This window comes from Lytechinus pictus, chromosome 5, assembly GCF_037042905.1.
Source record: "Lytechinus pictus isolate F3 Inbred chromosome 5, Lp3.0, whole genome shotgun sequence".
NCBI classification, from domain to species: Eukaryota; Metazoa; Echinodermata; class Echinoidea; order Temnopleuroida; family Toxopneustidae; genus Lytechinus; species Lytechinus pictus.
The window spans coordinates 12,678,063-12,702,865 of record NC_087249.1 but is presented as its reverse complement, the minus strand read 5'-3'; the positions used below and the strand labels follow the sequence as shown (position 1 = coordinate 12,702,865).

The window sequence follows — 24,803 nt, the reverse complement described above, 5'->3', positions numbered from 1 at the left end:
GTGCATTTCATAAGGGCGTTTCTGTGCTGATGCAGTGCGCCAAAATGTATTGCCAAAGGCGTTCTTGCACCGACACAACGAAAAATAGAGACACTTTTGCAGTTTCTCACCTTCCTGAATGCTACCAAATACACAAGGAATATGATTAGAAAGGAGAAGATGTGATATGATACCTCTCCCAGTGCATTATGCGGTGCCATTCCTGAATAAAAGCCATTTGATTTGAACTAATCATTATATAATCTAAATTGGCAACAATGAAAACTACAAAATCACTGTTAAAAATGCAAATTGGCAAATTTTCAGTTAAGTAATTCTTTTATCATCAATCTTGACTCATGTTATATATCTGTATTTTTTTTTCAAGTATGACAATGAATGATATAAATGGTTGTTGCCAATTTAAGGATAAAAAAGGAGTAGATTTTAACATGATGAAAGTGGTGTATCTGTATTGGTTAACTCATTATATACCAGTTAAATCTATGTACATTGTGTGTAACATCCACTGTCTTTTGTGTAGACTGCCATTTCAAAAGTCAAGTTCATTATCTTCCATTGCTACAATAGTGTGCCTGATGTCTACAGCTCACTTTATTTAGCTTCTTGGGTCTAGCCCACAGTGACTGAACCTGATCCCTTGATGAATGAATAGTTTCCACGACCGAACCTTTTTCCTTTCGAGTTTCATTCAGGAAATCCCTCCAATCACCCCGAGGTTGACCGATACCTCGAGCCGCCGAGCATCCACCACCCCGGCTAAAACGCAAGATTCGCACTAGTCTCGTTTCAAGGAGTCGCCGTCATATTTTGATGATATCGCCCGTTCTTGGTGTTGTGGTTGTTTGCATTGGGTCTGTGTTTGTAGACTAAGGAAGGAAATTGGTAATAAAGGAAAAGGAAGAATGGTAGCAGGTATTGGGTGTTGAGTGGATTAAATGGAGGAGGAAGGGGAGGGGATGAAACGCACCCCTGCCAAGAAATGGATGTGGGTAAACTCTCTTAAAGGGGGGCAACTCCCATCTCCATTCATTAGCTGTGTACTTTAAAATAATAATGCTCATGGAGAGAATATTCAATTTAGCAAAGGATCAGTAATTAGGGGTCCACCAAAATACAACAGCTCTGGGGGCTGTTTCACAAAAGTTTGAATTTGTCATGCTGAAGCATCAGTATGCAGTTGCACTCTCTTCCTCTGAACACTACCTGAACAATACAGTGATGTATTTACAGTTGTGCTCGAAACTTTGCAACCCTACAACGTTATGCACTCCTTCATATTGATTGTTGAATGTAGACAATGTTTGACGAGCCCAGGGAAACAAACTATTGAATGTAATATATTATCACCTGACTTCACATTTCAATATCGAAAACATGGCAGAACTTGAACACATTTTAATACATGTATGTATATTTTCTGGTGTGGTTCACTAACTTTTGAGCACCACTGTAGATGCAGTTGTGCTGTTTTCCTCCGAACACTACCTGAACATTGCAGCAATTTATTTACATACTGTTTCTACTGGGGTAGTAGACACGCTTCCATCTTTTTAAAACATCCTTTGGGGGCCTTTTGCATAAAGAATCGCGATCAAACACACATCCGACAATCAATTACAACTTGATGTTGAACCAATGAAATGAGCATATAAGGAACTTGCGCTCTTACTGTGGATTAACACCTTTGGCAAGGCATTAATCCACACTTTACCACTCTCGACCCAGGTGCTAAATGGGTACCCGGTAGGATGTGAAAGTCATTGTAGCTTGTCCAGTACTGTGTGCGCCTCACCGGCGACTGACTGGAATACTCCCCAGGGAGTGGAGGATGTACACACATTGTTTGCGGGAATGACTGATTGAATCCGATGACCGGGGTAATAATATATCTGTAAAGCGCTTAGGCACGTCGTTCCGATGTATTAAGCGCTATATAAAAGCGGATTATTATTATTATTATTGTTACTGCTGCATAGGGCTTCAGGTGGCTCCCCTTTCCGTCCCTGAAAATGTCTAAGTAGTCAACAAGGTAACCCTCCAACCATTCTCTTCAAATTTATAAAGTCAACCACAAAAAATCCTTGCATTTTACTAATAATCTATTCTTTTACATCCCAAATCCCAAATTTCAAGTTCATTGTTGACCTTCTGGTGTTGGTGTAAGGTCAGTTTTTACATGACTATAATGCCAAACATAAAAAAATGAAGATGATCCTGAAAAGTCACTCACTGGGTGATGAACTGTCATTGTTGTGATCTGGAATATTTGTGTAAACTCAGAATAGTGTTCCGAGCTAGGAATCGCAATCCAAATTCTGCCTCCAACACCAGACTGGAAATCACCCATTGTTGTATTCAGCTAATTGCTTCATAGTCAAGGACTGCTATTCATCATACATGTACAATGTATATGCTTCCTTTCACTCATGATCGACAGAATGTTTATTCTGCAAGAGTAAAAAGAATTTTCAAAATACTCATCTCTGTGTGACTTTTAAGAGTAGGAGATGGAGATATCTTTTTGGAATTACTCCAAGAAGGGGGAAGTTTTGCAATGGGAAATGACAAAGTATGTTTCCATGGAAACACAAGCCGTTGCCTCGTGATCCTAGCCACCCTTTCCCCAACCCATCCTTTATCTGCTGATCGGGGGGGGGGGGGGGGATTCACAAAGAGTTAAGTGAGACTAAAATCATGCTTAAGTACTAAAAAGTGACATGAAAGTTTAACATGTAATCTTATTGGTAAAATGTGTCATTGTGCCTTCCGCGAGCACGATCTGTCCAATGCAGTGATGCCTAAATGCAGCTGGGAATTTGAGTGTGACTTTAGTCATACATGTACTTAACTCTTTGGCCCATATTTTGAACCCCAGTTTAACTTAAACCATGGTCAAACTCTATGCTAGAATTATGGGAAGCCCAAAAAATAAGAATTTTTGTTTTATATGGTATATTTCTTTGTTTACTATTTTGTTTCCCCTTGCTTTCATGATGAAGAAAAATGCTTCTGTAATCATTCCCAGAGATTCCTGAATGATTTGAGTGTCAAATGAGTTGATAAATTGAACATGTACACTTACTAGATTTGTGCCGCAATTGGCTATCCATAGTTAAACCACAACTTTAAACCAGAATTTAATATAAACCCAAGTTCATGGTACAGGCCTTTGTGAAACACCCCCAGGTACTGGATATTTACACACAAGAATAGGGGACCATGTTCTTAACTCAATGACAGAAGAAGCATTGTTCCATTCGATATGAGCATTACCAAAGACACTACAAGTTGGAAGTCCGGACACTTCGGCGATTATTTTAAACGCTTGATTTCGCTCATGGGGAAGGGCGCCCAACAGCATAAACTAAGTAAACCATCGCACATCGGCATGCGGCTGTGTATAAAACATATGGGGGAAATGAGGGGAGATTTGGGAGAGGGCGCAAGGGCGGCGCATGTGAATAATTCCACCTTTTATTACTTAGAAACCACTAGAAAAATAAATGCATTTCTAATTTTAGAAGAAAAAAAATGGAAGAAAATGTTTTTTAATGTAAATTGTCTATTCCTCCACCCCTCAGCCATTTCCCTCATATGTTTTGTACACAACCCAAAATGGCGAAACGCGAAGGCTGGCGAAGGTTTTATCCATCGGATTGGGGCGCTCTTCCCAAGCGTTTCATTGCCTGCTCTGTTGACTGTCCAGTCTTTTCCTTATAGTGTCTTCGGCAATACACGCAACTTGTTCCCTCATTGTGATGTAACTTAACGATACACATGTTATGAGAGTCGACCAAAGTGCATTAATTACAAACATTTCTCTTTCAAAGTAATTAAGTACCAACTTCATTTACAATTCTTTTGGGATCTCACTCAAGCAAAGTGGTCAACCCATACAAGCCTGTCATGATGTGAAAAGTTCATGGCGCGTTTGATATTATGAAACACATAAATTACAATTTCTCCAGTGTGCTTTTGCTGTCATTTTCACCATTTTCTTTCTAGAAGAAGGTTAAGATTTCCCTTTAAAACTGCCAAAATATAGTCCGACAGTGGTAGCACATACATGTACCATGTGACTATTGCTTGGCTCTTTGCCAATGTCACATCAGGCTTGTACATGTACTTTATTCTGATCCTCTACCCAACCCTATTTTATGAAAGTATCTAGCAGTACATTGAGTAAAAAATCAGCCCCAGCCTCAAACTTCTAATCAGTTCCCTCCAAAGAAGTTACGTGCTTAATGTATGAATTGATTTATACCATCAAGAACATCTTGTTTTGGAAAATTTTATGATAAAAAGGATATTGGAATATATACATATGTGTAGATTTCTGTTTTGCATCTACATGTACATGTACAAGAAAATTTCTCAGGCATTACAATTATTCTTAGATTCCACCCACAATTGCAATATGGCATTATTTGTTGATTATATAATATGCATATCACGTCCCCTATCTTCCATATAACAATCCACCCCATTCGATGAAAATATGCAGCAATACACTGGGTAAAAATCTTGGCCCCATCTTCTGCAAATAAATTCTATATAAGTCTTACCTAAAAGGTAATGTGTGTAATGTACAAATTGCATCAAACAGCTTCTCAACATACAGTTTTATGATAAGGAGGAGCACCAAATATTCATGTACATGTATATATCTAGTGTGCTTTTCAAAAAAAAATCTCAAGGATCGCAAATGTTCTCAGATTTTTGCCTAAATTTGCACTATTTTGATACTTATTGTTTTGTATAATATTTATAGCACCCCCTAACCATATGACATTTATTCATGCCCTTTCCCCTTTCTACTCCATTAATGTATGATTGCCATAGCAACCACTGTTGCTGTTGATATTTTTTCCCATTCTTAACATTGATATCAGCAACAAATGAATCCCGAGGGGCATGTGGTGGAAATTAAAAGAGGAAATAATTCATCATGGCGGTTGAATAATATGTCCCTTGCAAATGACTTGTGGGACAGGAATGATATAGATATTATCACCTGTTTGGAATCAAGAGAGCGTTAGCAAGTAATATACCACAGAACTATTGCCCATCTTTCTCTTAACAGGTGATAGAAGTGTTTACATTGTTTTGTCATTCCCTGTTTGTATTACATGTAGGTTATGTCATTAAAGTGCATCAAAATAATATTTCAATGACAAGTGACATTTCAATCTGAAAAGCACAAATTTCCCCTTTTGTTGGTTACATGTACATGTATATTTACACCTACAAAACTGACTCCAGATGAACAAAAGCTGTTACTCTTTACCAATGACAATATCATACATGTAGGTTGGTTTTGTTGCTGTGACTAGCATTAAAGTAGGAATAAAGATACTAATAGATTTCCAAGCTATAGCAAGTTGTTGGTAATTAGAGGCTGTATGAATATGAAATGGTTGTTGTTTTGTTTGTTCCCATCTTTAACTTTATTAATCCAGAGCTTTCAATTAGTAGGATTTTAACCTTTTTAGTAGGATTTTTAAGGGGAAGTGACTCTAAATAATATTTTCCCCCTAAAAATAATATGAATCATGGTTTTTGTATGTTTTTTCATAATTTTAAAGAAAAAAATAGGATTTAGGCTTGAAAGTAGAATACAAAGAAGTAATTAATAAGATTTTTTTCCAATGATTAATGTTGGCAGCTACATGTATGTTAATTTGCAAAATGACACGAAGGTCCCACAAACACCCCAAAGCAGCAAATATGTATTTCTACATGTACATGTATGCCGAGACACTTGCTTGCATGGCCAATGTAGACAGTCACCTGATGATATAAAGCTTTTAATCCTTTGTATCCTCACTTATCTTCACTCTTTTAGTTCTGTCAGCCATCTCTACGGTCAACCAAAACAGTAGAGCCACAACAACTTGCTTGTCTGTCAGGTGTTAAAAAACTTAGATAATTATAAGATTTGTTTATTTTTTGAATGAATATCCCTTGTATTTCTTCTTGTAGTTCTCTTAGCAGTGGCTTTGATCAATCAGAGTTTCGATTCTGGTCATTCCAGTAAGACGGCTGAACTTTTACCCCAACAAGATGCTTGCCTGTCCAGTGTAATAGCTCACTAATTTTGATGTTGTTTGTTTATTCATTTCATGAAATATCTCTTGTATTACTAATCCTTTTTTATAATTCTGTCAGCAGTCGCTTTGATCAATCAGAGCATTGATTCTGGTCATTCCAGTAAGACTGCTGAACTCTTATTACTCCCTAAGATGCTTGCTTGTCCGTTATTAAAAACTCTGATAAGTTCAAAGTTGTTTGTTCATTTATTTGATGAAATATCTCTTGTATTTCTTCTACTCCTTGTAGTTCTGTCAGCGGTGGCTATGATCAACCAGAGCATTGATTCGGGTCAATCGAGTAAAACAGCTGAACTCTTACTCCAACAAGATGCTTGCCTGGCTGATGTGGAACAGGGCAGTTCTTACCATCAGAGATACCAAGATCAGCTGCTTGCTATCAAGAGAGCTAAAGCCAAGGTATGTTCAGGAATACTGTTCCTTTATTTTAATAAACAAATACATGTATGATGATGGAAATAATCAACAGTCATCTAGCGCTTCATACAATGTTTCTAAGTGCTGCATACTATTACAGCTGCATAAGCATACATGTAGCTACCCTAATCGGGCGCTTGAGCATTCAAGGAATATTTTCCTACCTGGTGCCTAGTTACTACACTTGGGTGGGAAGTGACAAATGTAGATAAATGCCTTGCCAGAGGATGCGAGTGCTAAGGGGTGATTGGAACTCAAGACCTCGTGGTCCAAGGTCATGAGACCTACATGTATCCACTGAATCACACATACACCTCTATGTGAATGAGATGATTAACAACCATTATGCTAAATGTGCTGTAAATATACAGTAAGTAACAAAAGTCATGTTGAATTTGAAAGAAAGTTTTTACCACTTTTTACCATGGAGTAACATTGAAAAGTAAATTTCTTTAGTTCTAATGTTTATCGGTATAGTCTCCAAACTACATGTAGGCCTATAGTCTCCAAACTACATGTACATATGTACAGGTATGCCAAAAGCTATTAATATTATTCCAGTGCTTAGGTGGATGACAAAAGATTATATTCTTCTCCGGTCTTGTGAAGCGCTCATGTATACATGTACTTGATTTATGAAGGTTTGCATCTTTAAAATTGATTAATCTACTGCCCTTATTAGCTTCACAAATGAGCCATGCGCCAAATGATGACTAAATCATTACCAAATATTTTTTTTAAACAAGTGCACACCAAGTTACCAATAATACATATAGCATTTCCATTTATTTGAAAGCAGGATAAAAGAGCATTGTACATTAAATGTTTTGCTCACGGGCATACATGTAGGTGCTGCGGCCGGGGATCGAACCCCAGACTTTCTATGTATAGCCAGGCGCTTTAGACCACTCGGCCACGGCACCTCCAAATGTTTGCTTTAAAAAGCAACATGATGTATTTGTTTGATCTAGTTAAAATGAATTTTAAGGGCCAATATTTTACAAGCTTCGGCTTCTTTTTTTTGTTACATATATTATGTTTTGTAATTGATTTATGTTTTTATATTGGTTTAATAAAATGAGTTGAATTGAATTAAATTGATATTTAAGTTTCCTGAATATTAGATTTCTTTCCTTATACTTGATCATGTTTAGGAAGGGGAAGATTTCTTGACACAAGAAGAGATCCAAGAGGTAGTGGATGCAGTCAACTCTGAAGTACAGGAAGAACATCAACGTAAGTATATACATGTATATGGTTTCCATGGCAATCGCATCATAGAAAATATTCAGGGTACTACTTGACATAAATGGTGGTGCTGAAAACTAAAACTCGCCTCTTGTGGGAAAATTAATGATTTAAGTTTTATTTGAAGGTGAAATTTAGGTAGATGTAGTGATAATACTTTAATAACAGGTACAAATCTTCAGTCTTAATTCCACCCACTTAAATTTCATTTTTGCCATAACAGTGACCAAGATAGTCATTTTCTTGATGATCAGTGTCGAAATATATATTTGTTTAGTAAATGCTACACAACAATGGCTTATGTTTTCTTTGTCCCTCGATAATGATATACATGTACATGTACATGCATAGTTGCTTAATATATTTTATCTAAGCACTGCATACTATTACCCAAGCTTTAGCATGGCTACCATGATCAGGGGATTTAGCATTCAAGGGATTAATTCCTACTGGGTATCCATGTACTACACCTGGGCGGAGAGTGGCATATACATGTAAGCGCCTTGCCAAAGGAAGCAAGTGCTGCATTGGGATATGAACCCTGGACCTTGTTGTTTAAAGTCCTGAGATTTATCCACTGAGCCAAACATCCCCACCCAAACTACTGTTTGTAAGTAAAATGGACTTGACACCTTTGTTCCTTCCCTGCGCCTTTCCTCAGGTATAATGGCCGTAGCAGCAATCAACGAAGCCATCGATGGAGGGGATCCTGAACAGACCTTGAAAGCTCTTCAGATGCCTGTGGCTAAACTAAGAGAGGTAGAAGAGCCCAACACTGTCCTCTACCAGAGGGTCCTACATGCCGAGAAAGAGCGGAAAGGAAAGGTCGGTATATAAGATGGTTATCGATGGTTCCATGACGTTTGCTCCAGCGAAAATTGCTCTGCTCTAAATTCCACACACTTATTGAGTGACCAACTTCAACCCTGGATGTAATGCTATACCCTCTCCTAAGCCTAACCCTAAACCTGACATAAAACCGGGCCCCGTCTTACAAAGATTTGCAGTTGATCGGATCAATCGCAATTATGGACTGCCATGAACGTCAACATGTATTATGCATGTCTGTTCAAAAAAAATTCTAGATATGAACGTATATTCATAAATTCATTGATTTCTTGACAATTTGGTGTGTTCTCCTTTGTTTACAAAGGACATTTTGCAAATTCCTGTAGAAATAATTATGACACTGATGGATTTCCATAGAGTTACGATTGATTGGATCAATCGTAACTCTTTGTAAGACCTATTGCAACCCTTACCCTACATCAAAGACAAAATTAAGCCCAGAGCAATTGTCGCAGGAGCAAATGTCCTGTCACCATGATTTAGGTGTTAAGTTGAGATTTTGAGGATGGGGAGGGAGTCCCTAATTTGGTTGTCTAACGCAGGAGACTTGGCATGTCCACAGTTACAACAGTCATTTTCATTTTGTCTAGATGGCTACTCATTTGCAAAGAAAATATGTGATGCATATTTTTCTTGCAAACATCATCTGCACCTCAAGTGGGGAGAAAAGCGATTGGATGTTGGAAACCATTTACCTCATGTGTCTTCAAAAGCTATAATCCTTCAAGGCATGTCCTCTTGCTTCAATCAGGATGTGCTGTGGAATTCCCCGCATTATGAGAAAAGAGAAAGTGATGTGGTGATTATCAACCGCTCCTTGCCAAATATGATAAGCCTTCTGGGCAAACATGATGCAAGGAGGATTGTGCAATCATTGTGCCTGGCTATTACATGTACATCCATTGGAACATGATTCATTGTTTTGTTGATTGAGTTGATTTGATGAAATACCATGGAAACTCTTTGTTTTGTAATCCAGCAAAGATTTTTCCCCGGATTGTCGGATTTCCCCACAATGTTTCTCTGCCAGATGCGCCCACTTGCATGATTTCTTTGTAAAAGAATTCAAGTTTTGTTGTGTCATGCAATATTCTAATATGTGTTATTTGCAAATGCTTGGTTTCGCCAAGTAGCAACTTATTGTTTCTAAAATGTTAATTGAAGCAATAGCATTTTGATATGATTATGATGCGGAATTATTGAGGAAAGGTCGCAGCACACATGAAATTCCAAACAATGATACAGTGTTGACTTAAAAACAATTTATTGGTCAGAATACTGTACATGTTAATTGAAGCAATAGCATGTTGATATGATGTGGAATTCTAAGTAGTGATACTGTGTAGAATGTTGCTTTTAAATCAATTTAATAGTCAGATTATTGTAATAAAACCATTTTCACTTTCAGGACTTGCAGAGAGAAATTAGCCTCGCTAGAGATGAATTTTCATTACAATAGGTTAACAATGATATCATTGTCATTTTCTTAATATCTTTTGACAGGGTTAAAAAATATATGTGCTAAATAATTACAAGCCCTTATGTTGTAATCACCACCCTAAATTTGGGATTTCCATACTGTAATTCTCTCCAACCAATCCTATCCACATGTTCCAATTTAAAGGGCAAATCATGCAATGGTACACGTACATTCATGTATTTTATTTTACATTTTATATCTAAGCTTTTTACCTCCCGCGGTTAAAGGACTATTCTGCCCCAACAAAAAACTGATTTCAATAGAAGGAGCTACCATTGTTTTAGCATTTTGTGGTTGTCAAGGTGCTCCTAATTGTCAAATCTGTTAAATTAGAATATTGTATAATTCGAACAAAAAAAAACAAAAGAAAAGGTTAGTGAGAGACGTTACTTCTCTCATTTGAATATCATTGAGTTGTGCATGTTACTGTTTTATTAAAAATAAGAAAAAATTTACAATGTCACACCTTTCTTATTTTACATCCGATTTTGATGACTTTTCAGAATTATGAATGTTTGATTTTTTTTCTATTGATTAAAATCAACAATTTTCTTGGGTGGTCTTGACCTTAAAAATTAATCTAACAAATCCAGTTAAATGACAATTAGTTTTGCTGCCTCACTTATTCTCTGTATTGTCATTTTGATTATTTCACATGTTCTATTATTGACGAGAACAAAGAATAACTAAAGATCAAATGTATTATGGTCGTAACAGAGTACCCTCATTCCAGATAAGAATTGATTATACAGATTTTGGGGGTAGCTCTAATGTTTATGTTTTGGGTTAACCCAGAATGTGGTATCATGTTCGGGTTATAACAATAGAAACATTCAAAATGATTCCCATGGATAATACTTCTAACGCTGTGGAAGCTAATCCCATTGTCTTCTGTGGCTTCCTATGCTTAGAAGTGCATTCAAAGGTCGCTGCTGTGGTTAGAACATTTTATAAAGGGGTAAAAGAATGTATTGACACTGTTGACATGTATTACAGTGGTGCTCAATAGTTAGTGAACCACACCAGAAAATGAATCTATTTCAACTATTCAAGTTCTGCCACGTTTCAGATATTTAATTGTGAAGTCAGGTGATAAAATATTACATTTAATAAAGCTCGTTTCTCTGGGCTTGACAAACATTGTAGTGCATTTGTATTCCACTTATGTTTGCAGGAATTATTGATGTAATTACAGAAAGTACAAGATGTGTGAATTTCTGTATGATATCTCCATTGCTGTGTTTCAGTGATGTCAAAACATCAAATTCTTCTTTCCATAAATAACCACCAATACCTCCCTAATAAAAATGAATGAATGAATGAAATAAATGAATAAATAAATGACTTAATTGGTTAATAATAAACTAATAATAAATACATCAATTATCTAAGAATGAATAGATGAAAAGAATAAGAAAGAAAAAATGAAAAATATACATAAATTGAAAAAGAATTTCAACAAAGATAAATATATCCTGAGCAGTAAGCCTTTAGCTTTTGATGATTCCTTTAGCCTTTGACTATTCCTCTAAGCATTTGTATAATAGGTCAAGATATGCCCTTCCATATTTTGAAATTCTGTATCATTTTATAACCTCTTCCTTTCAATGTATTGATGCATGTTGACAAAGTCAATTTATTCTGTAAAATTTCTTTCCCTATGACATTCAGCTTTCATTGCTTATGTATTGATATGGTTAATATTCCTTAATTCTGTATCCTCTTTATTCTATGTTACTGTGCACTTGTCAATCCTTGTATCCTCTTTATTTCTTACAGACCCAAGGAGATGACCAGGCTGTGTTGTGGCTGGATGAGATACAAGGAGGAGTTGATAAAGCTAACAAGCAGACCATAGCTGCTAGTAAATGTGAGTAGGACAAACCGAGTCGCTATGGTAACTAGCATGGTAATCGGACTCAGCAGCCAATCACAATCAATGTTCCTATGGTAGTTGCCATCATATTAATTCTTTTTTAAAATGGGGTCCAGATTTTTACATAGGAACAATGTCTCTGAAGAAAATTTCATAGAAGCGATGCACTGTCCATGGAACCCTGCATTTTAACCCTCAAGTATTCAGATTGGCCCCAACAAGGGAATACGTTGTGCACAACCTTGCCTGCCATGTACCTTTTTTATGAAATTGTTTTTTTATCCCAAACTTTGCCATTAGGGTAACTATATGGTATTTGGACTTGAAAGCCAATAAAAGTAACCATGGTAGTTGTCATCTTCGTCACTAAAGAAGTTCCGTCCTGTTAAAAGATACAAGATCTTGCTTTGGTCTTGAAAGACTCCTGGGTCCCTTGACACAAATGTTAGCAATGAATCGTACGCTTGATTTTCATGATTAATTTCACATTGTAGTCAATGCAATTCTTGTAAAAATTGTTTTATTGCGATTGCTAAGCATTGTGTTACGGCCCCTGATCTTTGGCAGTGCACGGCTATGGTACATGTAGGAGAGGGCAGGGCCAAAGGTGTTGCATCGTCTGATCCTCTCCACAGCCGCACGCATTGTCTCCATCCCTACTGTAGCCCCATGTCTGCATAAGGACTCTTCACTGTCCTGTAGTTGCCATAATGGCAGAGTTACCATAACCTTTTGTCCTCATCAACTAGGGCACTGTTTAAAGACAGAAATTGGTGATTATTCCTTTAGCAACATCCAAAAGAAGGAGATAGTGTTACTGTCCAGTTTAAGAAAGTGCTTTGTGAGAAGTGAAACAACTCGCTCACATTATTCATTCATGCCCTTCAATATTCTTTGATCACAGTGGCTGTTGGCGTAGCGACAATCAACATGCTTATTGAGGAAGGAGACGGTTCAACTCTGGTCGAAGCCCTCAAGAGTTCTGATGTAGGTCTAAGGTCTGTCAAGCCAGACTGCGGAGACGAGTACCTCCAGGACCTGAAAGAATTCAAAAACAACAAAGCGCAAGGTAATTGATTTACATTACAGGTACAGATCATAAGATTCTTTCTTGTGATATCCTTCTCGCCATCGACAATAACCAAAAGTTTGCGGATGTCGCTCATGCCGTTAACTTACGGGCATTTCCGTAAATAATCAACCTTTTTGTACATCCGACCTCCATTTTCTCAATTTTTACTTTACTTCATAAACTGACCAAGTCATGGTAATTTGACAGCATTACAGACTGTCATAAGAACCAGAAATCAGAGACAGAAGTTTCATGAAGGTCCCAATTTAGGGGGTTGGACGTACATATTTTATGGAATTGTGCTGAAGATTCCACCTTGTGATATCCTTCTCGCCATCGACATTAACCAAAAGATCCCCGATGTAGCTCATGCCGCTTACTTGTGTGACGCAGTAAATTCTGGTAGCTTGGAGGTGAGAATAGTATTACAGTGAGAGGAATAACACAAGTAGCAAACTTCACGGTGATTCCTCCTGGAAATTTAAGAAGAGATTGAGAGCAGGGTGCAAAAGTGGATGCAACCAGACTAGCGCTAGCTATGGTACGAGTAGACTGGAAGTTGTTAGGTTATACATCACTGAACAAGAAGTAGAGTTTCTAGTTCAGTTTACAAAGTGATTGGCAAATTCATGCCGTGTGCTGCTTCCAGGAACTTTTGGTTGTTGTCAGTAGCGAAGATTCAATGTATAAATGTATAATACTCTGGATTGTGAAATAATAAAGCGTAAATGCTAGTCATGGTAAAGACCTCAAAATGAGTTCAAACATAATCCAATGAAATGGCCTTTGAGGTGTCTGTATGTTTGATTGAAAAATATATGCCAAAATGATTCCAGCAGAAAATGAATAATTGCCAAGAAATTATTCAATTCAATTCAATTCAATTTATTTTATTTCATTTTCAACAGAACAGGTCTGGCATTTTTCTTGGGTGTTGGGTGTTTTTCCAAGCAATAATAATACACAGTCCCACATTGGCTTTTCTGTTATGGCAATCGTCATTGTGCTTTTCCCTTAGCCACCTTTCTCAGCGGAGCGCGGATTAGTGCCTGCGCCGACACATCCCCGGACTTGCCCAGGGGAGAGAGTTCGCTGACCAGTACGTTATAGAGATTAGCTGAACATCTTGTTATCTTAAATAATGACAGAATATTCGCATAGCGGAAAATATATGGAGGTACAGACTTTGCGCAACATAATAGTTATAATATATTTGGTCACATGATGCTATTTGAACCAATCATTATACAGGTTTTAATCTATGTAATTTATAATTTTTTGTGTCTCTCCAGCTGGTGATGGTGGAGATTGGACGTGTCATCGAACGCCAGAGGGAGATGATTTCTATTTCAACCTAACGACTATGGAATCAAGCTGGGTTCAACCTCCAGACTATGCACCTAGTAATTCACAACTCTCTAAAGAAGAAATTCAGGTCAGACATATTCTGTTTCTGTTGCAGTAACTCCTGTTCGTACTCGGCACCCTAGATTACCACCGCATTAACAGCAAGCTGGTATAACAGGGTTCTCAGCCCATCAGGAAAATCAGGGAAAATTAATTTACCTTTTTCCAGTCAGGGAAAAATCAGGAAATTTGATTTAAAAATACCTTATAATCAGGGGAAAATGCCTCAAATGAGGGGAAAATAAGGGAATTTTGATCGGCCCAAAAGTCGAAAGCATGGTAGTCAGTCAGACTCTGTTATATTTTGTTGCATAGCAAAACAACATTCATTGAATGACTGGTTATGGTGGTACTAATTAGTTTTACATTACTGTATTGTTTTTATACTGAAAATACATATAATTCACTGTAACAACTTGGAAACCATGCAAAACTTCATCAGGGAAAAATCAGGGAATTTTGTTTTCTTGAAAAGCTGGGAACCCTGTATAACCAATTACCAAAGAAATATGTTACGTCTTACATGTAGTTGATCAGTCATAGCGGCTGACCTTATCAATGACAGATTTAATTTTGGGATGAAGATAACGTTTGAGCTAAGATTTGAACTCTCGACCTCTCAGTCATGAGCCCAATGCTCTAACCATTAGAGCACATGACCCTGATGACTTTCATGGTTTTAATTATGTCCATTGTTAGGTTATTTTAAAAAGAAACCTGTGGAGATTCAAAGGTACACCTTATCTATCATATTCATCATCGATTGGATTCCAGACTAGCAGTTTCAGGTCACAAGACCTTGAATCAACGTCCCGTGTGTAGACTTGGACTCAAGTGCATACTGGACTACTGTATGCCATTGATGGGTTGATTAGTATAGACTTATTCAAATGGACACTCCACTTTCTATTTTCTTAAATCAATGATCCTGAATAAGGGTATAGACACAGTGAATACTTAATTTAATAATACATGGTTTTCAGAAGATAGATGATACACTGGTGGAAACTGCTATCATATCACTCCTCTTTTTTTTGGTTAAAGTGGAAATATACTAGGGTCTTTTATGCACCATTCTTTTCTGGTTGTGACATGCACCTTCAAACAGATGGGTATGGGTTTGAATCATAGGCATGGTGTATTGGTACCCAGTAGGATTTATTTGGTACCCAGTACGATTTTTTTCCTTGAAAGCATTAGCACCTATGATGCCTCAGCGACAACTGGGAAAATATGATACAATGTATTAGACACAGTATACATGAAGTTTACAATGTATGTACATGCAGCTGCTTTTTAAGTGGACTTAGGGATGGAATTATTATCATTATTATTGTTAGTAGTAGTAGTAGTAATATTATTGTTCTTATTTTTCATCTTGCAGCAAGTGGTATCGAGAATAACCGAAGCCAAGAACCGCGCCTTACTCTTTGAAGCCAACGAGGGAAACATAGTCACCCTCCAGGCCCATGCCAGGGGGATGATCGCTCGCAGGAAATTCCAGGAACGTCGGAACTACCTTCACAATCAGATCCCTGCCATAGTTAGGATACAGAGCTTTGTCAAGGGATGGAGACAGAAGAGAGCATACAGGGATAGGCTTGGGTACCTCAAGGACCAGGAACCATCGATTGTTACGGTAAGTGTTAATGGGTTCTATAGACTAGGTCATCTCAAGGACCAGGAACCGTCTTGTTATTACGGTAAGTCAAGCGGGTTTTCTCCATGGATTGTAAAGACTAGGTTATCTCCAGAACCAAGCACCGTCGGTTGTTACGGTAAGTCAAGCTGGTTCTCTCCATAGGTTCTATGTATTGGGTTATCTTTAAGACCAAGAACCATCAGTCATTACAATTAGTTTCCATGGATTCTTTAGACTGGTTCTTTTTCAAGGACCAGAAATCATTGGTTGTTATATTAAGTCTCCATGGGTTCTATAGAGTTCAGTATCTTAAGGACCAGGAACCATCGGTTGTTACGGTAAGTCAAACTGGTTCTCTCCACAGGTTCTTTAGACTGGGTTATGCACAGAATGCATTGAAATTCCTCTAAACTGAAGTCTCACAATATTCATTAACTACTTTCTGGATTGAATATGTAATGCTTTACACACTATTTTGTGTGTTTTCTCCCCTCACAGCTTCAATCCTATGCCAGAATGACTTCAGCTCGTAAAGCTTACCAGAACAGACTCAAGTACTTCAGGGATAATGTGAGTATTCATCCATTCATTCATGATTCCATCCACTCTTTAACACATTCATGCACTCCTCCATTTATTTTAGCCATTCATTCATTCATTCATTTGGTTAATCATAATTCTTTCAATCAATTATTCAGAACATGTAGTGTACTCAATACTTGAATTGATGATGAAATGGTATCCTCAGGAATACTCTCATGTTGCATTGTATGTAGATATTCTCTCTTCATTATTTTTTAAGATTAATTTTTAGATATTTGTTGTGTTGACAGGCCAATGCCATCATCAAGCTTCAAGCTTTCTGGAGATCAAACAGAGCGAGACACGATTACCACATTCTCAGTAAGTCCTGTCATTAAATATATTTTAAATTCCTGTGGGTCCATATTCTGAATTTGAGCTTTATTTAAACTCTGGATTAAAGTTGTGGTTTAAAGATAAATACCAGTTGTGGTAACGATCTCAAAATGAGTTCGAACAGAATCCAATGAAATTACCACTGAAGTGAAAATAAAAAAAATATGTGCCAAATAGCTCTAGAAGAAAATGCGTAATTGCTGAGAAATAAGCAAAATAAGCACGGAATTCCATTAAATGTTAGGTATTTTTCGAATTAATATCAATATATTGTCCCACATATGCTTTTCTGTGTTAGTAATCATCAGAATTATCGATTTGAGCTAAGATTTCATGATTTTACAAAGTCGGTTTACATCGATGTACCAGATCTAGATGTATGATAATATTTTGACAATTAACCTTGATTTAACAGACTTTCTCATGAAATAATTGTTTGCTGAAACGACTGTCTTTTCCCTTTAACTTTGTAAAGCCAATTGTGACACAAGTCTATAACAGTACAGGTTAGATTCATCAGCTCATCTGTCACTCAGATCATTAATAACTGTCTGGGAATAATAACTGAATTAGTTTTCTTTACCATTATAGGATGATGAAAGGGTACAATGAACACAAGAAATATGCAATGACAAAAGGAATTTTGAGATGTTTTGCTTCCCGTAATTTTAGCACAGAGTTAGGCCATGGCGTAGCCCTAGTTGAACCAAACTTTCGGGCCAGTGTGTTGGAAGAACTTATGACATGAAATCTTTTTGTACTGTGATAACTCATTTTTCAATGCTTTGGAAGTCTTTCATGTAACCTAATATTAAACCTTGATTCGCAATTTTTTTTTCAAATTGCATTCAGATCACATATTGCTCAAATATTGCAAGTTCATCTCTCAGACGACTCTTACCTAATAATTGATTTTCCAAAAGTCGATAAAAATTCCATCCTAATTAAACTAAATGCCTACACGAAATAAAGATGCACAATTTTTGCCAAGATCGATTGTCTTGTTTGCGATATCAGCTTTCAATCACCCCCCCCCCCCTTCCTTGAGCATGTGAAATAATTTTATCATTAATCACTCGAGAATGGTAGTGTATTACAGAACCTATGTCTTCTGTGGGAAAATTTAACAAAGTTGCAGATCAACTATTTTGACCATATTTTCTTAGTTTGAGAAAACTGAAACCTAAGCCATTTTCCACTATCTTTGTATTCAACTATTTGCTCTAATAATACTATGCTCTTTTAGTATAGTATAATTATAATAGTATAATTATAATTAGTATAAATTTGATTCATATTATTTTTCAGCTCATTCTGACATGCCACCTGTCACTGTGGTTAGGAAGTTTGTTCATCTTCTTGAACAGAATGAAGTGGATTTGTCTGAAGAACTTGGTATGTACAAACAATATTCTTATGATATTTTTTATCAAGATAAGTATTTTTTATAAAATGGGTTACAGATCGCACACACCCAATCACATACGCTTAAATGTGCCACCTTTATTTTGCATTATTATGCACCAGAGTGCAACAATAATTGAACTTGATTTCAAGGACTTTCTCATAGAAATTACTGCTTGGTGCATCAATACTATCTTTATGGTTTAAAGACAATTTTGTAGAGTTCCAGGAATGTCTTATCTGATAGTTATGGCACTATGAAGAAACCATACATGTATGTCATATTATGATTATTTTTTGTATACCATTTGATTTTTAAATTGCTTATTAAGTGAATAACGATCAAAGTTTGTGAGTAGGTTCCAGAATATTCCCCAGATAAATTATTCAGATTGTTTGTACATACATTTCTGTTAAGATCCACTCCTTTTTTATTTTGGCTTGTTAAAATTGCCACCATCAATACTTCTGTGATGCCCCCCCCCCCCCGCATCACACACATTGACGTAACAATGTATCACCGGCCATTTTGATTTCACTATTCTGTATGTAGAAATTAATTGCACCATATACGATTCCAATCAAATCAATCAAAGGAATACAGATGTGAAAATTATGGATTTTTTTTCATCATTGCATGAATTAGTTTCCTTGAATTAGTTAGAATTGCTGACTTTTTTTCTTGTTGATTATGACAGAACTTCAAGAGATGCGAGGGAAAGTTGTAAAGCAGATCCGTGCCAACCAGCAGGCAGAGAACGATCTCAATCTAATGGATATCAAGATTGGACTTCTTGTCAAAAATAGGATCACATTACAGGTTCGATATTCATCCTTATATTTTTGCTATGATCCTGCAAAAATAGATACAGATATTCCTTGTACGTTGTGTAATTATGGTTTATAAGCTAATCCTTAAACATTTATTTACAAACTTTCAAGTTTCTTATTGGAAAAAAAATCTGACATATTTTTAATGTTTTCTAAACTAACCGTATGTTCATGATTAAATTGTCTTGTGATCTGAATTATAAGGCATGGTTAGCTGTGGTGGTAAGATGAAACCTTTAGGGACACCATCTAGCCTCGGGTCTAAAGAATCAAAGCAAGGAGAAATATGACTTGCCTCTTTCACATCAATTTATTTAAATCAATATTTGGCCAGGTTCTTGCTCATTGAAACTTTCTCATTCTCTCCTTTCTCCTATCAACCCATCTAATCTCACGATCCTTTTCGTTTTTCCAATAGGATGTTGTGAGTCACGGTCGTAAGATGAAGCGTTCAGTCCAAGCCAGCCAGCCTCAGGGTCTGAAGACCCTCAGCAAAGAGAAACGTGACATGCTGGAAGCATACCAGCATCTCTTCTATCTCCTGCAAACCAACCCTACCTACCTGGCCAAGCTGATCTTCGCCATGCCTCAGAGTCGAACTACCAAGTTCATGGAATCGGTGATCCTCACCCTCTACAACTACGCAGCCAATCAGAGAGAAGAATACCTCCTACTCAAGCTTTTCAAAACCGCCCTCGAGGAGGAGATCAGGTAAGAGATTCCCCCCGTCACTTTCCATAGAGTGCTCTGTAATGATTACATTGTGCTGTGTTTCTTTTTAACTACCAACATAATATCATGATATTGCTTGGGATTTAAGGGAGGTTTCTGTTGTGGTTTCTTGTAATCTGGATGTGTTGCGGTGGACTAATGTGTATATCAGGGTTGTAAACTGGATATCATGTAATAAAAGTTTGAACATTCTTTGGTTTTGTCTACGTGTTCTAATGACAATATACGATTGATATTTCTTCAAATTATTAAATGGTGGATCCACGGAGGGATGCAAAGTACATTGTACACCCACCCCTCCGCCCTTTTTCAAGGACCATTAATTCAAAATACATATTACTGTGCCCCTAAAATTTCAAATATCCTCTGAACCACCTTTTGTTTAAAATCCTGGATCCGGATCGGTTTTGGTGAGCTAAGTGTGCAGTTCATTATAGTTTCCATAACCGCACCAAACTAGGCCACACCCAGTGCAGTTAATTTCATCACACTTCATAAAAAATCCTGAAGCCTGAGAAAGATTATGGGATATCATCTTCAAAACGGAAAACTCTTATTAATTAATGTTACCATGAACTTTGAAATTTTATATAAAATACATCTAATGTAAAATAAATATTTGCTCAATTAATTTCTCACGTATGCTGTTAGTACTTATGTCTTAAAAAATCTAAACAGTTATGGTATTGGGATAATGGAATTTATTTTTATTTTATTCAATACATGTATCTCTTTTATTTTTGTTTACTCACCTGTTTACTTTGGGATGGCAGAGTTTATTTATGATTTTAACATCACTTTATGAGTTTTCCCCTCATTTTGCTGTCAAAGTACCGTTATATATCACTGTGTGTGTCTTTCTTCCATTCTCCCTTCCTTGATAACAAAAGGTCATTACAGTCTGGAATAAAGTAAGTTTGATGGAGATCATGTTTGTAACCTTCATCCTCATCCTGTGTCAGTGCTTAAAAAAAAAAGCAGCTCCCTTTTTCATCTTTCATCCCTTACATTGATGACATCTCGAGCCCGTAACACAAAGCTTAGCAATCATCATAGCAACATTTTTCTACGATTGATTGCATAGACTACAATGTACAATTAATCGTGAAAATCAAACGTACAATCGATCGCTAACCTCTGTGTTACAGGCCCCCTGATGTCGTTTCAAGAAGCATCTTGTCAGTGAGTTTCAATGACAAATTCGGTCTCAGCCAATCAGATGCAAGGATTTCAGTAGCTTGTAACAAATAATTATTCAAAATCATTGACTGTTAGTTTCATGAAGTGCTCCCCTGATATTGTTTGAACTTTTTTCAAAAATAAAAAAATCAAAATAATTAGATAAATTGATATAATTTTGTTGTTATTCAGGGCCCAATGGAAGACACTACTTATTGGTGAATGGGCTACCCCGACAAAATATCAAAGATAAATCAAATAATTAAATCTTAGTTTGATGGATAATCAATTAAAACCATCTTCCATTCATAGAGACCCCTCATTGTTTGGGACATGTCCATGCAAACATTAAAAAAGATGGTACTCTTATTTATGAAATCATTTTTTTTTCAAGGGTTACAAAATTTACTAAAATCATGATGAGAAAAGCAGAGTCTCAATATAATTTCATAAAAAAACATTCAACAATAATGCACTCCTGAAGGTTGACATTGCTCATTTGCAAATCGGTAAAATTTTAGGAAATTTCCAACGTTTTAAGAGGATTTTTTTTAGAAAGATGAAATAGAGGAGTTGCCTCTGAGCATCAGATCATGTCCAACATCACTTGGTGGAGGTCGTTCCTCCTTTTTATTGGAGAGTTTGTATTAAAGATTTGCGTGGTCACTAGTTGACTGATGCGTATGTCATAATAGCCTGCTTTGTATTTACAGTATACATGTACCCAGTTGTTGTGTGTCTGGACAGGTTGTGTTTCCGGACAATCAATTTTAAACAGCCATTTTGAAAAATTAACGAGCAAAGTTAGTACAACGTGTTAGGCAAAAGACGGCTATACCGTAGCTGTAACTTTTTCATGAATAAGTCTATGGGAATGACAATATAATAAGGTTTATTTTATAGCTAGACTATGCCTCATGAATATTCATGGCCACAGGCTATAGCGCAGTTTCTGATGCATTGATCAGATCGACTGATGTGGTGTTTTTGGTATTAAAGACAATGCGCTATTGTGAGCATACTGCAGTCAAAACAGTTTGAATCTCGCCTTGAAAGATTTTTAATAGTTAAATTTTTTTAATTGAACATTGTGAAAAAAGACAAATCCAAGATTTATTTGTCTAGTTTATGGCCTCCAAAACAGTCGGGTGGGCAAGTACTGACAGAAAAAAAAAAAATGCGCATCAGTAAGGTGCGCTTGTGAATGCTCGGTGTATTGCAGTGCTTTACTGCATCGACTCTGTATACTGCAAATCAGGCAATTATGATGTACTTATGTATCAGTCCACTAGTGAACATGCAAATCTAAACGTCCCTTCTTCCTTTGCATGAGTGGATATATAGAGGTCACCTTTATATAATTTTTGTCTCTCTGTTCCCGTCAATTTATACATACCTCGTTTTTTGTTTTGTGTACGTTCTGTGTTGGCATTTGGGCTGTTGTCAGTTTGTATTGTCAATAAATCAGTGTTCACAGTTCCCTTTATGTTAGAATATGTTTTTTGAGAAGAAATTATATGAATATGCGTTAAATGCAAACTGTTGTTTGTTATTTGAATGTCACAAAGTTGGAACTGTTAATGTGGGCAATGTACTGTGATAAACTTGTTTGTACATGTATATATTCTTATTACAATATTATGAATTAACTTATATTGATTAAAATTGTGAAATCTCCCCCCCCCAAAAAAAAGAAGAAGAATAAATAGATAATTAAATGAATAAATAAATAAACAATCAATCAAATAAGCAGTTTAACAAAAAAAAATTGAATATTGATGCAAAATACAAATTTTATCTGTTTTCTATATATTTGGCTTTTTTAAAAGAATATTCATCATATTGTCCCTCAGTTATTTCCTTTCTTGTTTTTGATAAATATCCAAATACTATGCAGGAAGAAAAATGCTTAGGATGATTAACCCCATAACATATTTTTCTTGCAAAAATTGCCAACGTGCATTATGCAAATCTGCCAACCAGTACGTTTTAGCCGTATTTAGTACGTTTTTGCAACCAAAATACGGCAGTACGTTTTTTTATTTATTTTTTTATATTTTTTTTTTACAAAATCGTAATTTATTGAGAAAAATCATCTCTATATGTCTCTATTTCATAAAACGTACACAAATATGGTTATTAGATCAATGTAATTTCAGGTAACTTGTTTTTTTTTTCAATCATTTTGTAAAAACCAGGGTGAGATATACACAAGTTTCAATGGTTTTTTTTTTCATCTGCAAGAGCAGTGCGCATTTTAGCTTGCATGCAGCTTGAGCGCCGTGATGGGCGAGTGCGCCAAGCATTTTATTATGAAATACACTTTTTTGGGGGAAAATACAGATTTTTGTATCACAGAATACAGTTTTTCATTCCCAGAGGTTGGCAGGTCTGATTATATTTTTTACAGAATAAGGAATAATAGCCAGAAATCAATACATTTTTATCTGACATTACAATTTTTTTCTTCCTTGGATAGTATTGGCATGCTAGATATCTTGACTCATTAATTTATTTTCCTTGGATTGTATTTATCTACATGTATAGTGGTTACCTTAATTCCCATGATAGTTCTTGATCAACTTACATTGTAAATGTATTTCTAGCTTACATTTTTACATTTTTGATTGATCCGATCAACCTAAACTTTGGAAGTCCATCAGTGTCATAATTATTTATACAGGAAATACATCATATTTGAAACAAAGAGGATCACACTGAATCTTCAAGATACTACTAGGGAGATTTCACATCAACTGCATAGACGCTTTCTGGAACATTGAGAATCTGTTGTCAAAAGCCCTTCATAAAAAAGCAGCCTTTGTAAAAAATTGGTGAATCAAAACTGCTGTGTCAAGCTGGACTCAGGACAAATGACATATATGCAATATTTTGTCAGCTCTGAATCTTAGGACGATCTGCTGTCCCGGTTCACCAAATTTTGACAAAAGACCTCTATGCTGTTCGTTGTGATTTGACGGACATTTTTAATAGATTTACTGTGTTGCAGAATCCGTCCCTGTTGCAATTGTGAAAACTCGCTACTAATGCATGCATGATGAATTCCTTGAACAGTGCATTCCAGATGTTGATGTTGCTAGATTTCCATAGTTGTAATCGATTGGATCAATCGCAACACTATGCGAGACAGGGCCCAGGTGTTGATTATGTTGAAAGCTTATGTTTACTCATTTACATTGTCTGGCATTCATATCAACAATTATTCTCTACAAGGGGTTTGCATGCATCCCATGTTTAAATGCTCGTTGTTTATTCAAAGTGTGTGTTACATGCTTTATTTTACAGGGCAACATATATCACCAGCAATGTCCCATTCCTTTAATGCCATTCCCTTCACATTTTCAGGTTCTTAAACTTTCCTTACTTGTACCTGGCCTAACTTGAAGCAATTGGTATTATTGTTTCCTGACATTTTCATTTTCACTTCAATGGAAAGGTGTTATTAATACAAGTAAATTTGCCTAAATCATCCCTTTGTAGAAGTTGTAAGTCAAAGCAGATATTTAGACCAGGCCCTATTACATAAAGCTTAGCAATTGATTGTTGAGTTCTGCGATTGATCGCATTGATTTATTGGGTATGATCAATCATAAAAATCAACCCCACAAACAATC

At 36.3% G+C, this 24,803-nt stretch overlaps 1 protein-coding gene across 1 annotated transcript in view; it reads left to right on the top strand.

Annotated features, from left to right (window-relative positions):
• The window catches only part of LOC129261790 (ras GTPase-activating-like protein IQGAP1), a 98,025-nt gene that overhangs the window by 42,875 nt on the left and 30,347 nt on the right, over positions 1–24,803 (top strand). The window contains exons 12-24 of the mRNA XM_064099837.1: positions 6,343–6,512; positions 7,685–7,766; positions 8,440–8,603; positions 11,887–11,977; positions 12,888–13,052; positions 14,348–14,490; positions 15,847–16,101; positions 16,603–16,674; positions 16,938–17,007; positions 18,331–18,417; positions 19,125–19,246; positions 19,676–19,968; positions 20,880–20,900. Of these exons, the coding sequence (XP_063955907.1) occupies positions 6,343–6,512; positions 7,685–7,766; positions 8,440–8,603; positions 11,887–11,977; positions 12,888–13,052; positions 14,348–14,490; positions 15,847–16,101; positions 16,603–16,674; positions 16,938–17,007; positions 18,331–18,417; positions 19,125–19,246; positions 19,676–19,968; positions 20,880–20,900 (1,735 nt within the window). The remainder of the gene's footprint in view (positions 1–6,342; positions 6,513–7,684; positions 7,767–8,439; positions 8,604–11,886; positions 11,978–12,887; positions 13,053–14,347; positions 14,491–15,846; positions 16,102–16,602; positions 16,675–16,937; positions 17,008–18,330; positions 18,418–19,124; positions 19,247–19,675; positions 19,969–20,879; positions 20,901–24,803) is intronic.